We start from the raw sequence: 14,946 nt of genomic DNA, 5'->3' as shown, positions 1-14,946 counted from the left end.
ATACTGCTTTTCACATACAGTAATATTATTTTAATAGGATAGTTCACCCAAAACGAACATGTCGTATTCGTTGACACACACTCAAGTGGTTGTAAACTTTAATGAATTCCTTTCTACTGTTGAACACAAGACAGGCTATTCTGAATTTTGGAAAGTAGGGACAACAACAACAACAACAAAATACCATGGAAGACCTTTTCCCAGCATTCCTCAGAATATCAATCTTTGTTTTCAACAGAAGAAAGAAACAGACAGGTTTGGAATTAGTAGAGGATGAGTAAATGATGAAAGAATTTTCAGTTTTGGGTGAACTATCCCTTTAAGGATGTAAATGCCCTATATGACTGATATTGACACCTTTATATGAACATTACAAAATGTTGGGTCAGAAATTATTTTTATATATATTTTGAGTTTTTCATGCTGACCAAAGTTGCATTTACATAATGAAACAGTACTATACATATGATATGGTTTTATTGTTATCATTGTTAAATATATGCTTAATATTATCATAATAACTAGGGACATTGATGATCTTCCTCTGCTTTGAGTCTACAGTTCGCTCTTGGCAAAGTAATGAAATTTGGCACACAGATCGAGCACAGCCTGCATATTAACCACAGCAAATCTGGAGTCTCTAGCTCAAAATGTCTAGTGCCACCACCTGTCCAAATTTGCACTCATCTTTATGCTAATAACTTTTGAACCCTGAGATTTTTTTTTTATTTAGATTTCCTGGCTCCTTGGATATGATTGCGTCCTTTGGCATAATTTTTCATCATGAATCTTTTTCTGCCAATTTAAACTTTTCGAAAAATCGCATTATATTATGAACTCCTCTGAGATTGTTTCACAAAAACCCATCTTTAGGCCATGCTGACAAAAACACCAATGGAATTAAAGTTGATTAGTCAAAACATTCTTTAGAAAGCTTTATAAATCATTTGTTTGTTAACAGTGCCATCTATTGATCATGTGATTAAAAAGTGCTAAACCAAATCATTTTGGTAGAGGTTGTATTAGGGATTTATCAGCCATTTTATTGATAAAAATGTTCCTTTAAGTGCTGCTTGCACCTATAATTTTGCATTTATTATACTGTTTATTGTGTATAAATACACTACTAATTGATTTTACTACATTTTTAAAGGTAACTGGTTGTAAACTGTACATGAATTCAATTTAGTAATGTTCAACTTAATTTGTTTGTTTAAATTCAGCCCAAACACATTGTTTGTAACCAGTTACCTTAAAAAGAAATGAGTAAATCTAATAAATAATTTTACATACAGTTGAAGTCAGAATTATTAAAGCCCCTGAATATACTGAATAGCCCCCTGCTTATCTTTCCCCAATTTCTGAGAAAAGAGAAAAAGATTTTCTCAACACAGTTCTAAACATAATGGTTTTAATAACTCATTTCTAATAACTGATGTATTTTATCTTTGCCATGATGACAGTAAATAATATTTGACTAGATATTTTTCAAGACACTTCTATACAGCTTAAAGTGACATTTAAAGGCTAAACTAGGTTAATTAGGTTAACTAGGCAGGATAGGGTAATTAAGCAAGTTATTGTAAAATGATGGTTTGTTCTGTATACTATCAAAAAAAAAAAAAAATAGCTTGAAGGGGCTCAACATTTTTTTTTTATTAAAAACTGCTTTTATTCTAGCCGAAATAAAAACAAAGATCTTTTCCAGAGGAAAAGTATTATCAGACATACTGTGAAAATTTCCTTGCTCTGTTAAACATCATTTGGGAAATATTAAAAAAATAAATAAATAAATAAAAATAAATAAATTAATTAAAAAAAAAAAAAAAAAAAAAAAAAAAATCAAAGGGGGTTTAATAATTCTGATTTTAACTGTATATCAGGCTTTACTGTCACTTTTGAAAAATATGAACCCAAATTCATAAACAGTAGTGCTGCATTACACAAAACAGCAAGTACAACTCATTGCAGAAATACTGTACACATATTTGAACATAATTCCAGGGTTTCTGCAGGTTTCAGAAAGGCAAAAGACCTTTTTACGATCATGAAAAATTAAATTTCAGACTTAAATAGGGCTAAACGCTTTTTTAATGGCCCAGGAAAAACAAAAATGTACTTGCCTCATCAAAAAAACTATAATAATTAGTAATTTCTCAATGTTTCAAAACAAGTCGACCCTAGTTGTTTACATACATTTTGTCAACATTAAAAAAACGAAACCATTCATAACTATTATAACAGTCTGTTGTGCACAGAGTTTTGCTAAACCTTTTAGTGTGGACATGGACTTGCATTTTACACGTTTGGCAGATCCATTTAGTTAAAAATGTATGGTTTATTAATTCAGACATTCCCTGAGAATCGAATCCATAACCGATGTTGATGCTAGCACTAGTTTACTACACTGTAAAACCCAACCGTAAACTTTATCAAATGAAATCAGTGTAGTTAACTCAAAATTTACTGAAAGTTAATTCTACTCATTCGAAAATAGTTTTGAACTCGGTGTTGAAGGTAATAAGTTAATTAAATACCTCATTACTTCAACTTAAATGGAGTAAGTTCACAGTACTCGTATAGATTAGTTTTTAAACTCTAATGGTTTGTAACAATCGGTTTCCTCAAACGGTTTGAGTTGCCCTAACTTATTGGGTTTTACGCCGTTGGTTTGAGTTCTACATTTATCGGGTTTTACTGTGCTCAAATTGCTTCATTTACTCAAATGGATTAAGTTCACAGTACTCATTATGATTCTTTTTTAACTTAAATGGTTTGTTGCAATCGGTTTCCTCAAATGGTTTGAGTTACCTCTTACTTTTTGGGTTTTACAGTGTAGTTACTGTTTGAGCAACAGAAATTGGCAACAATTTTTAAAGGATAAAACAAGAGAATGTATGATGAATTTTAAACTAAGCATCTAAAACTGACTAGATCATGCAAAGGTGGGTAAAAATATTAATCCTATTAATTATTATTGAGATGTATTTGTTGGTGATTGGGTGCGTGTTGGATCGATTGAGTAGCTTTACATAAACGGTGTAAAATTAAGACTTGTTTAAAAGAATTTAAGACCTACAAGACAATATTTAAGTGAATTTAAGATTTGTTTTTGAAATTTAAGACATTAAAGAGGCCACAGACACCCTGATTTCTGAAGGAAAGTAATAACAGGAAGCTAACTGATTCAACATATCGCATGTAAAATAAATCTATCAAAACTAATGCAACTGGAGTTTTACTGCTTAGGTGAGCGTACACGATTTTACTATTCATTTCATTGAGTTTCAAACTTTTAACCCGATTAAAAACAAAATTACAATGTGTGCCTTTAATCGATCTCATTACTCATGAAGACATTAAATGTGAACAGGCGACTTGATTTTAAAGTGCAATCCAAGCACTGCACCAGCGGCTGTGAGACAGAGTAGCATTGGCGGTAATGCGCAGTGTATTGGCTGCAGTAATAATAGCGGCCCCCGTGTGATAATAACATCTGCTCCTAGTATTGCTGAGGTGGGTTTAAAGCAGCAGCACTCCCTGGGGACTCGGGGTTGTAAGATAAATGGGGGCCGTCTGGAACAGCTCATTTTGTGTTCGGTCTACAGAAGCGAAGCGACGGGGCGACGGGCCAGGCATATTACAGCCCCCGGAAACACTTCTGTTCTCATTTCTCTCATTACTTCAGCCCGCATGTAAAACAGGCCCCTGGCCCTCAAACGCTCCCTCCTCTCCATCACTCAGCCATTTGGCCAATCAGTCGCACATTTGCGGTTTGGCCACTTGACTCGGAAGTGAAGCGAGTCTGGCAGAGAGAGCAAAAGAGAGAGAGAGACTCTGCTCCTCCTGTCTTACCTGATCTGTCTGAGCGAGACTCATTTAAAGTCTCAGGCAGAGAAACAGAGGTTTGCTTCGCTCCCCCGACGAGCTTCTCTCAAAGCAAGTGTTATATATCTGAGCGCAGTAATCTGGCTTCCAACTCGCAGGAGAGTTTCCCAAACCACTTGGGAAATTCCATCTAGTTTTAAGGCCCTTATCGGGGTGTAAAGGGTACAGACTATTTCTGTTGATTTTTGTGTGTGTGTGTAATGGAAGATGCTGAGACTGCAGGGTTCGACAGTGTGAGCATTTCATTTGCATTTGCAACTAAAAAAACATTTGTCCAAAGCGTAAAACGCATTAAGTAGAATATGGCAGAGACTTTCTTATGAAACTTAAAGTCATAGTTCACCCAAAAAATATACTTCTGCTTTACCCCCTCATACTTCACTTGTTCAAAACCTATTTCTATCTTCTGTTGAACACAAAAGATGATATTTAAAAAAAAAAAAAATGTTGGTTGCTGGCACCCATTGCCTTCCATAGCATTTTTTGTTCATACTATGGAAATCAATGGTTAACAGAAATCAGCATTCTTCCAAATATCTTCTTTTGTGTTCAACAGAAGAAAGAAACTCCTACAGGTTTAAAACCACATGAGGGAGAATAAATGATTAGGTAATTTTTATTTTTGGGTGTACTATCCCTTTAAAATAGTGTGATCTATACTGCTAAATTGATCTTATTTGTTAGAATATCTAACCGATTTTATCTGGCATTACTAGGTTTTTAATTTAAACCAGGTTTACCATCTCTTTGCAATTTAGAATTAACTACACTAATTTAGAATTCTTAAATAAAAGTCGGTTGCTGGCACAAATTGACTTCCATAATATTTTTTTTCTACTATTGAAGTCAATGGGTACCAGAAATAATCAGCATTCTTCCAAATATCTTCTTTTGTGTTCAACTTTAGAGTTTCACAACTAATAAACACAATGAGCATAACACTTTTAAAATAATTAAATCGTGTAGTCAGTCATGCCAAAACACATTAAAAATGCTTTACCCGGTTCATTTTTAAGATATTTTGCACATGATATTATTATTATTATAATTATTCTTATCTGGGATTAGATTTCCCTCACACTCCAACTTGTTCAAAACCTATTTCAAAAGTATTTTATCCTTTCATTTGAGTTTCTATCTACTGTTGAACACAAAAAAAAAAAAAAAAGTTGGTTGCTGGCACCCATTGACTTCCATAGTATTTTTGTTCCTACTATGGGAGTCAATGGGTATCAGAAATCAGCATTCTTCCAAATATCTTCCTTTGTGTTCAACATAAGAAAGAAACTTCTACAGGTTTAAAACCACATGAGGGAGAATAAATGATTAGGTAATTTTCATTTTTGGGTGAACGATCCCTTTAAAATCGTGTGATCTTAATTGTTAAAATATCTAACCGCCTTTATCTGACATTACTAGGTTTATAATTTAAAACAGGTTTACCATCTCTTTGCAATTTAGAACTAGCTAACTAATTTAGAATTCTTAAATAAAAGTTAATTGCTGGCACATACTGACTTCCATAATATTTTTTTTCCTACTATGGAAGTCAATGGGTACCAGAAATCAGCATTATTACAAATATCTTCTTTTGTGTTTAACTTTAAAGTTTCACAATATGCAATAAGGTGTTTTCCCCCCTGATTTTTTTTTAAGATATTTTGCAGATAATATCATTATTATTCTTATTATCTGGGATTTGCTTCAACAAAAACTCATATGTGCTATTAATTATAATTTAATATTGATTTTACTAGTATCTGCATTATACCCAGCAATAAAAAGAGAGACCACTTAAAAAAAAAAAAAAACAGTTACTCTGGATTTACAATATATATTCATGTGTATGTTTAAAATGTATTAGCTGGATTAGCTTGTCAGATGGTCATCATAACCCCTCTTTTTGATGTATCAAAGATATGTCCTAAAGCTTTAGAATAAAGAAATATGAATAAATCCTATTTTTTAACATACAAAATTATTACATAAGAAATTTATTACATTAGGAATCTGTTAGGAATTAAGTTTTAATTAAAAACTGTAGCCTATTGTCCTTTTTTAGGCAAATAACAAACTGGCCAGTACATAAGACTTTCCTCAATCAGAATTTGTCCATTTGAATAATATAAACATAATAATAATAATAATGTAATGTATTGGCGGTTCATTGCACTGTGGCGACCCCAGATTAATAAAGGGACTAAGCCGAAGAGAAAATGAATGAATGAATGAATGAAGAATAATGTAGATCTTGACGATTCTTTTAGCCTCTCTCATAAAAAGTACATTTGAAAATTAATGGATAACAAGAATAGCCTAATTAGTATTCAATTTTAGAATAATTGTTATTTGTAAAATGTTTTCTCCATTTAAAAACAGTACAGTAGGGAAAGATTGCTTCACTTAGGTCAGATTGTATGTTTTCTTGCACAGCTGGATGTTGAACTCATAAATAAAAGCTTTACAGTATGTTCTTCTGGCTACATAATTTGCGATCTCCAGAAATGTAAATAGGGGTACGTTTTCAGAATGAGCCTATGTTGTAAATAATTATTTGCATATGCCAAAACTGATTAGCTAAATTCTCACAGAAGCGGCAGCCAACAGAGGATTCCACTTGGTCTTAAAGCCTTTTTCGATGGATTATTTTCACTTTTTATGATGGCAGTCAAATTAGAACAAATGAGCTTATGAATGGGACAAATTCTGAACCTTTGTCAGTGAGGGGTGGGTTTTTTGAACCACCCATACCCCCCCTGGCTACGGGCCTGCAGGAGAGAAATCTCATCAAACCTGTGAACTTTCAGGCAGCTCGGACATTGTGTGGCTGAGTTATAAGTACTTCTTCCATATTGCAAAACACTAAACTTTGCCAGTCCACCACGGACAAGCTCTTTGACTAAAACTCTAGGTCTTTACAATGTAACATCACGAAGGCCTTTGGATTAAAGTAATGGAACATGGATTTGATCTGATAAAATTTGTAGGAAGAGTTTGTTACACTGCAAAACATGTCATTTACATATATACATTTAAAAAATATATATTCTCTCCACATTTTTGAGTGCCTTGGACTGATTTTTGCAGTTTTTTTTATTCTTAACTTTACAATATTTTAACTTTAAAAAAGTAAAAAAAAAAATCAATATATGATGCAATAACATGGACTTATTTTTGATAAATAATTTTTTTTTTTAAATAAATAAAAGTGTCCTAAATGACAATTTTTTTGTTATCAGACGATTACAATATAAATGTTAACATTTTACTAAAAAACAAATCCAGTGAAACTGAAAATAACCAAGTCATTTCTTAACTTTTTCTATATATGTATATGTACAGTTGAAGTCAGAATTATTAAACCCTGCTGAATTATTAGCCCCCCTGTTTATTTTTTCCCCCCAATTTGTTTAACGGAGAGAAGATTTTCTCAACACATTTCTAAACATAATAGTTTTAATAACTCATTTCTAATAACTGATTAATTTTATCTTTGCCATGATGACAGTAAATAATATTCATTCATTCATTTTTATTTCGGTTTATAGTCCCTTTATTAATCAGGGGTCACCACAGCGTAATGAACCGCCAACTGATCCAGCATATGTTTTACCCAGCGGATGCCCTTCCAGCTGCAACCAATCACTGGGAAAGGTAATTAATATTTGACTAGATACATTTCAAGACACTTCTATACAGCTTAAGAGACATTTAAAGGCTTAACTAGATTAATTAGGTTAACTAGGCAGGTTAGGGTAATTAGGCAAGTTATTCTATAACGATTGGTTTGTTCTGCAGACTATCGAAAAAATAAATAGCTAAAAGGGGCTAATAATTTTGACCTTAAAATGGCTTTTAAAAAATTAAAAACTGCTTTTATTCTAGCCGAAATAAAACAAATAAGACTTTCTCCAGAGGAAAAAATATTATAAGACATACTGTGAAAATTTCCCTGCTCCGAATTTTTTTTTTCTTTTTTAAATATTTCCCAAATTATGTTTGACAAAGGGGGGCAGATAATTACAGATAATTCTGATTTCAACAGTATACACAACACATACAGATACATACATTAATATGCACACATTCTTGCATCATTATTCAATACAGTAGCACAATTAAAATTCTAATGAAGGATATTGTTTGTAAATGTCTCCATTTAATTACTTTACGAAAGGAATAACTAAAATTCCACTTTTCCCCTTAGTTTTTTAATGCACTTCTAAATTTGGAAACTTTTCAACTTGTAAGCGTCAAGCCCTGGACTGCATGCAGTGGGTGGGGGGGGGTCACTGTCAGAGGACAGGAGGGGGGACACATGCCTCCATTAACAACAGAACAGATGTACGCTCCAATGAAAAGAGAAGTGGCGGGAAAGTGAGGGAAAACTATGACACAGGACACTCGGAGACATTTTAAGACCGGGAGGTTGTAAATACAAGGTGTGTGGACGGTGCTTGTATTTACTGTACGGTGATGGAGTTACTAGACCGGCTGCTGGGCAAAAACGTTATCTACGACATCAGACGCTCACAGTCAGGGGAAGAGGGGCATCGGTTAAGACACACATATGACTATCTACCTTGCAAGTCAGCTTTCAGCAATGCAACTTTTGTCAGCAAAACGAAAAAGAAACAACAAAACAAAAAAATATAAGATGTTAGTAGAGGCACTGGAATGTTTGTGATTATATCAAATCAAGTGGTTCAAAATGTAAAGAAATACAGAAAGCAGACAGAGACGCAGGGGAGAAGAGAAGTGGAGTTAGAGATGATGAGAGAGAGTCAGTCAGGAACAGACATGAGAAGAAAAATAAACAGGACACTATTCAGTAGGGCTGCATGATGCTGGGAAAATGTGATATGCAATATTGTTGTTGAGTGATAACGTCATTTTTTACGATATAACTAATTTAACAAACACTATCATACTAAAATAAATCATACTAAAATAAAAACAAAATATTTAGACTTTAAAACACCACAAATTATTAAAAACCTTGGCCGAAAATTAGATTCTTAATGGCTGTTGTCTCTTATTTTGTCTTATTCTCTCTCATTGGCTGTTTTTCTCTCTCATCTCCTGGAATTAGGATTTATTTTCAGCTCTAGGTTCATTTAACAACACACTTTGAATGTAAATGGGTGCCAAAAACTAGCATTCTTCCAAATATCTTCTTTTGTCTTAAACAGAAGAACAACACTTATAATGGTTTGAAACTATTTTGTTGTTGAGTGTTGCGATAATGATATTTCTTATGATGTAACTTTTAAAATTTAACTTTAAAAATTAAAATAAGAATTTTTATGTGATGATCATACTAAAATAAACAGGTAATAGAAATAAAATAGTCGGCGCATAAGCCCAATGGTTAGTGCGCTGACATATGGTGCGGAAGCGCTCCAGGCGTCCTGAGTTCGAATCTGACCTTGTGGACCTTTCCCGATCCTAACCCCCTTTCTCTCCCACTTCACTTCCTGTCAAAACTTCTGTCCTGTCAAATAATGTCAAAAAAAAAATATATATATATTTTTTTTAAATAGATATAAAATAGTAGTTAATTAAATCTAAATTTTTTTTTTTTTAGACTTTAAAACAGTACGAAAGACAACTGATTTTTATTGGCTGTTGACCAGAATTAGTATTTATTTTCAGCTTTAGGTTCACCTAACAGCACCTATGGACGTAAACGGGGGCCAAAAATCATCATTCTTCCAAATACCTTCTCTTTTTCTTCAACAAGAAACTCATGGAGGTTTAAAACAATTTTGAGTGTTGCGATAACGAGGTTTAATACGATATAGCGAACTTAAAAAAAACTATTTTATTAGCAATTAAAATAAGATTTTTTATGTGATGATCATAGTAAAATAAATAGGTAATAGATATAAAATACTTACTTCTGTTTTTAAATATACTATCTGTTTTTTATCCTGTCTCTGTAATTCTGTGCACGGTAGAAGCTCTGTCACAAAAACAAATTCCATTATATGTGTGAACATACCTGGCAATAAAGCTCTTTCTGATACCGATAGTAATATAACAGAGCTAATTAAATTAAAAATTTTAGACTTTAAAACACCACGAATGACTGAAAAACTTGGCGGAAAATCTGATTCTTGTTGGCTGTTGTCATTTCCCTCTCGTCTCCCGGAATTTGTATTATTTTTAAGGTCTAGATTCAGCTAACAGCAAATTCAGCATTCTTCCAAATATCTTTTTTATTGGAGAGGTGAGGAAAGGCCCCATCTGATTGGTCGGATGTGGATAAACAACCTATCCATGCAGCACAGAAACTGTATTTAATTCATTGCACTTCTCAACAATAATAATAGTTTTTTTTTTAGATATATTGCACAGCTCCACTGTTGATCGGTACCATCTAATCCTAAAATGGAATTACTTAGGGTGTGTTCACACTTGGTAGGTACGGTTTTTATAAAACTAAACAATGGAGCAGTTGCTGTTTTAGTGCAGTTTATTTGAATAGGTGTAAACTCTACCATCTGAAACTTAGTGAGTACCAAACAAGCGGACCAAGACAGCTAAAACAGATTGTCCACTTTCAAACATACTCTGGTGTGGTCTGTTTGAAATATACAGTGAATGAAACATGGACCAAATACATCTTAATGGACCAAAAACAGGACATGCACACAAGCATTCTTGTTTTCTTTTCTCCATCTTAGTCATCTTATTACAGTTCAAAAGAAGTGTTAGAAATGCATCTACATCCTGCAGATCTTCGTGTGTGTGTGTGTGTGTGTGTGTGTGTGTAAGAGAGAGAGAGAAAGAGAGAGACACTGAGGGATAAGTGGTACTTATTTGATTCCTTTATACATGTTCAATATAAGCTCAAGACTTTCAGCTGATAAAGCATGCTCACACTTTCCCCCCTGCTAAGTGAATCAGGTCTAAATGTGTAATTGACTTTGTTGTTACTAAAAGTGTGAACTTACCCAACAAGTGTGAACTACAAGTGCAAACATACCCTAAAAACAAATATGGTTTGCTTCATAGTAAATATCATTGACTCTTTTTCAACTGGATACTCTTAAAACTCTGCACCATATACACTATATTTTCATTTATTTTCACATACTTTCAAACTAAATTATTTCTGGAAGTGTAAATAAAATGTTTATATTTAGCATTATGGTTACTGTTAGCCTGTATTAAGGCTAAAATGTTTATGTTTTAGAAATAACAGCAGCTTTTGTTTCATCTACATTTACAGAATATAAGCATGTTTTCTTTGTTAATATATTTTAAAATAGAACTAATTTGAGATGGCAAAGCTGAACTGTCAGCATCATTACTCTAGTATTCACTGTATACATGATTCCTCAAAAATTATTATGTGTTTAGATGCTCAATACACATTTCATATAATTATGAATGTTGCAAAGCTGTTTAATATATTTGCGTTTTGATTTTGTTTGTTTTCAAGATTTCGAACATTCAAACGAGCTGCATTGTTTGAAATATCTAACAAACAAACATCAAGCTCACCCTGAATATTTGTATTGTACTGTAACTTAATTAGCTTAAATCTTGCTACTGCAATATTAAAATCGTTTATGTAATACTACACATCTGAAACATCGCTTTCAATAAGCATGTTCGCTGAATCTCATGATTCTTCTAGCATTCCACTTTTAAACTGGCTTTCGTTTTAATAATGAATGCATTGCATTCCATTTTAATGTATTCGATTCATCTTTTAGAACGGAAAAAAAGTAGCATACTTTCGCTAGCCTCTCATAGCAGTCTCAATTACGTCAATACCACTGATGTTTTGCTTTTATGATATCTTTCTGATCTTCAATGACAAAAAAAAAACAAAAAAAAAACAGATTTTGCTTTACTTTAGAAGGCCTAATTAATATTATCACTAAACACTACATTGCATTAACAAACTGACAGTAACAAATCTCTTTCCTCTCATATTTTCAGCTTCCTCAAAGTTACAGCTTTAAAAAAAATAAAAAACCTAAGATCTTTTGACATCGATCCTTCATCCCTACTATTCATTTCCAGCAGAGGCAAAAAAAGAACATGGAAGCCTGAAAACTGCTTAAATTTGGCCCAGCATGAAGACACAAAACAGATAGTGAAGAGAACAAGAAGCAGAAAGGATGAGCAGGTGTGCATGAGATGAGACGGGGCTTTGGAGACTGAAGGACCGCGCTAAGCCAACCCGGTGTATATATGCGCCATTCATACCGTTTTCCTCACCTTCGCAGCCTCTCTCCACCTGGCCGGCGGTGGACAGTGCGTCTGACTGCAGGTCTGGCAAGCGGCCGTTCAGGTCCACAGATGCCAGGCAGCCCTGGAAGCCCTCTTTTGAATGCACCAGCTTTGGCAAGTCCTTATACATCTCTTTAGCCACGCCTCCAACATACAGATCACCTGTAGAGACAGCAAAATTCATGCTCTGACTGAAAGTGCCTTTTCAATATAACCATCAAGGGAGCATGTTATGTAAATACAAGGTACACCACTGCCACCTGGTGGTGCGATTGTTTATTACAGTTCACAACATTATGCACAAACATTCAAGTTTTAGGTAAGGATTATTATTATTATTTTATTGATTGGTATTATTTTATTGATCAAATACGCATTAAATTGACAGTAAAAATATTCATTTTACAAATGTTCTTCTGAATGTATGAATCAAAGTGATGAAATATCATATATACAGTTTAAGTTAGAATTATTAGCCCTTTTTGCATATTTTTATTAAATATTCTTTTTTAAATATTTACCAAATGATGTTTAACAGAGCAAGGACATTTTCACAGTGTGTCTGATAATATTTGTTCTTCTGGAGAAAGTCTTATTTGTTTTATTTCAGCTAGAATAAAAGCAGTTTTTAATGGTTTTTAGGGTCAAAATTATTAGCCCCGTTAAGCTGTATTTTTTCAGATCTACAGAACAAACCATCATTATACAATAACGTGCCTAATTACCCTAACCTGCCTAGTTAACCTAATTAACTATGGAGCTAATAATATGCCAAAACTTGTGTGTTCAAGAGTTCAATCTTGAATTTGAATTGTGTTAATTTGAATTATTGACAATTGTAATTTAATAAATCTGAATTTTTTTATGCCGTTAAAAAATGTTTTAAAATGTAAATTTCTTATTTTGAATTTCTTAACTTGAATATTGAACATCTGAAATTAAAGAGAGCAGAATTTTTCAAGGCTGAATTGTTTATAGACGTATTTTCAATTTAGACATTTTTTGTGTTCTGAATTCATAGACTGCACATATCCAGTTTGTAAAAATACAGTTTCAAATTTCAAAGATGAAGAAAATAAGAACATCAAATTCAATATCCTAAAATTCAAAATCAGAAATTCAGATCGTGAACAAAGCTGCAAATCACAGAGATTCATAAATTAAGAAATTCAGATTCAAATTAAGAAATTCAAATTCAGAACAATTTTTAACAGTATATAAAAATTCAGATTTATTAAATTACAATTGTCATTACTTTAAATGAATACAATTCAAATTCAGATTGTTTTGGCATATTATTAGCTCCATTAGCCTTTAAATGTCACTTTAAGCTGTATAGAAGCGTCTTGAAGTTTATCTAGTAAAATATTACTTACTGTCATCATGGTAAAAATAAAATAAATCTGTTATTAGAAATAAGTTATTAAAACTATTATGTTTAGAAATGTGCTAAAAAAATCTTCTCTCCATTAATTGGGGGAAACAATAAACGGGTGGGGGCCGGGGGCTAACAATTTAGGGGGCTAATAATTCTAACTTCAACTGTATATGAAATTTGAAAAACTAAACACATACTAACTTCCAAACACTACAGTAGTAATAATTTACATTTTAAAATACCTTTAAATCAATTATTTAAAAATGTAATATTATTTCACTTATTAAACCATGTTAGTAATTTAGTTCAGCCTTGGTAGGTATAAGAGACCTCTTTAAAACACAAGAAATTCCATATATACATGATATTTTTTTCTGCCTTTTTTTATGACCCTGAACAGTTGTGTAGAATTCATTCAACTTTATTTATAGAACATTTTACAACCACCGAGCAGCAAACCACAGTGCTGAACAGTACAATGAAAATTAAAACACTAACCACACAACACATAGTATACATCTCAAGTAGTAAAACAACTGCACGTGTAAGGCTTACATATATACTGTCTGACAGATATCAGATCAGGTGACAAAGGCAATTGTGAAAGCATCGTTTTTGAGATGTGATTTAAACAGAAACAGCAAAGGGGCCTGCCTGATGTAGGGCATTCTTGAGGCAGTCACCGCAAATGCACGGTCACCTCTAAGCTTGGGTCTGGTTTTTGGGACTCGAAGAAGCCACTGATCTGCTCATCTAAGAGCAGGTGACGGTATGTAGGGGTATAGCAGTTCAGATATGTAGTGTGGGGCAAAACTATTTAAGGATCTAAAGACAAACAAAATACTTTCAAATGAATTCTATATTGTACAGGTAAACAGTGTGGATAAAAACGGAGTGATATGCTCAAACTTACGACTCCCTGTTAAAAGAAGTGCAGCATCATTCTGCACCAACTGTACACGAGCCACAGAAGACCCACTTATCTCTATGTAAAGTGAGTTACAGTAATCCAGGCCAGTAGTGACAAAGGCATGGATTACAGTTTCAAATTGGTGTCTTGATAGGAATGGCTTTAATCTAATCTAATCTAATCTAATATAATATAATAATTTCTTTAATTCAAAATTTCAACAGTAAACATGATTTACATAAAATCAAATCCCATCTGTGGGGCTAGTTTCAGCTAAAACAATCAATTGCAACAATTCCGATTAAAAAAAGAATACCACGTTTACCTTTCAGATCCAGGTTCTTGGCTCCCATGGTAGTCTGTGTGGTGATTTTGGTGTCTATTTTGACAGTATGGAGGTTGTTTGTATCTCGTGAGATCATCACGTTGTGCCAGTGATTGTCATTCAGCGGTGTGTTGGAATTGCCTTTGATGAGATGAGCTCCATTTCCCAGATCCGACACGTAGTGGAGATATCTGC

General features: G+C 33.2%; 1 protein-coding gene across 18 annotated transcripts in view; it reads right to left on the bottom strand.

The window, feature by feature from the left end:
* Positions 1–14,946, bottom strand: part of nrxn1a (neurexin 1a) — a 317,361-nt gene that overhangs the window by 97,505 nt on the left and 204,910 nt on the right. For 11 of the 18 annotated variants that reach the window (XM_056468882.1, XM_056468890.1, XM_056468899.1 and 8 more), the window contains 2 exons: positions 14,752–14,942; positions 12,127–12,300 (listed from right to left, as the gene is read on the bottom strand). In XM_056468882.1, the coding sequence (XP_056324857.1) occupies positions 12,127–12,300; positions 14,752–14,942 (365 nt within the window). Of the gene's footprint in view, positions 1–12,114; positions 12,301–14,751; positions 14,943–14,946 lie in introns of all 18 variants that reach the window. The other 7 variants (XM_056468880.1, XM_056468881.1, XM_056468889.1 and 4 more) reach the window with 1 other exon arrangement.

The sequence above is a fragment of the Danio aesculapii genome, chromosome 12, assembly GCF_903798145.1.
Source record: "Danio aesculapii chromosome 12, fDanAes4.1, whole genome shotgun sequence".
Lineage (NCBI taxonomy): Eukaryota > Metazoa > Chordata > Actinopteri > Cypriniformes > Danionidae > Danio > Danio aesculapii.
Note: the sequence above shows the minus strand (reverse complement) of the source record. Positions and strands in the feature narration are given on the sequence as shown.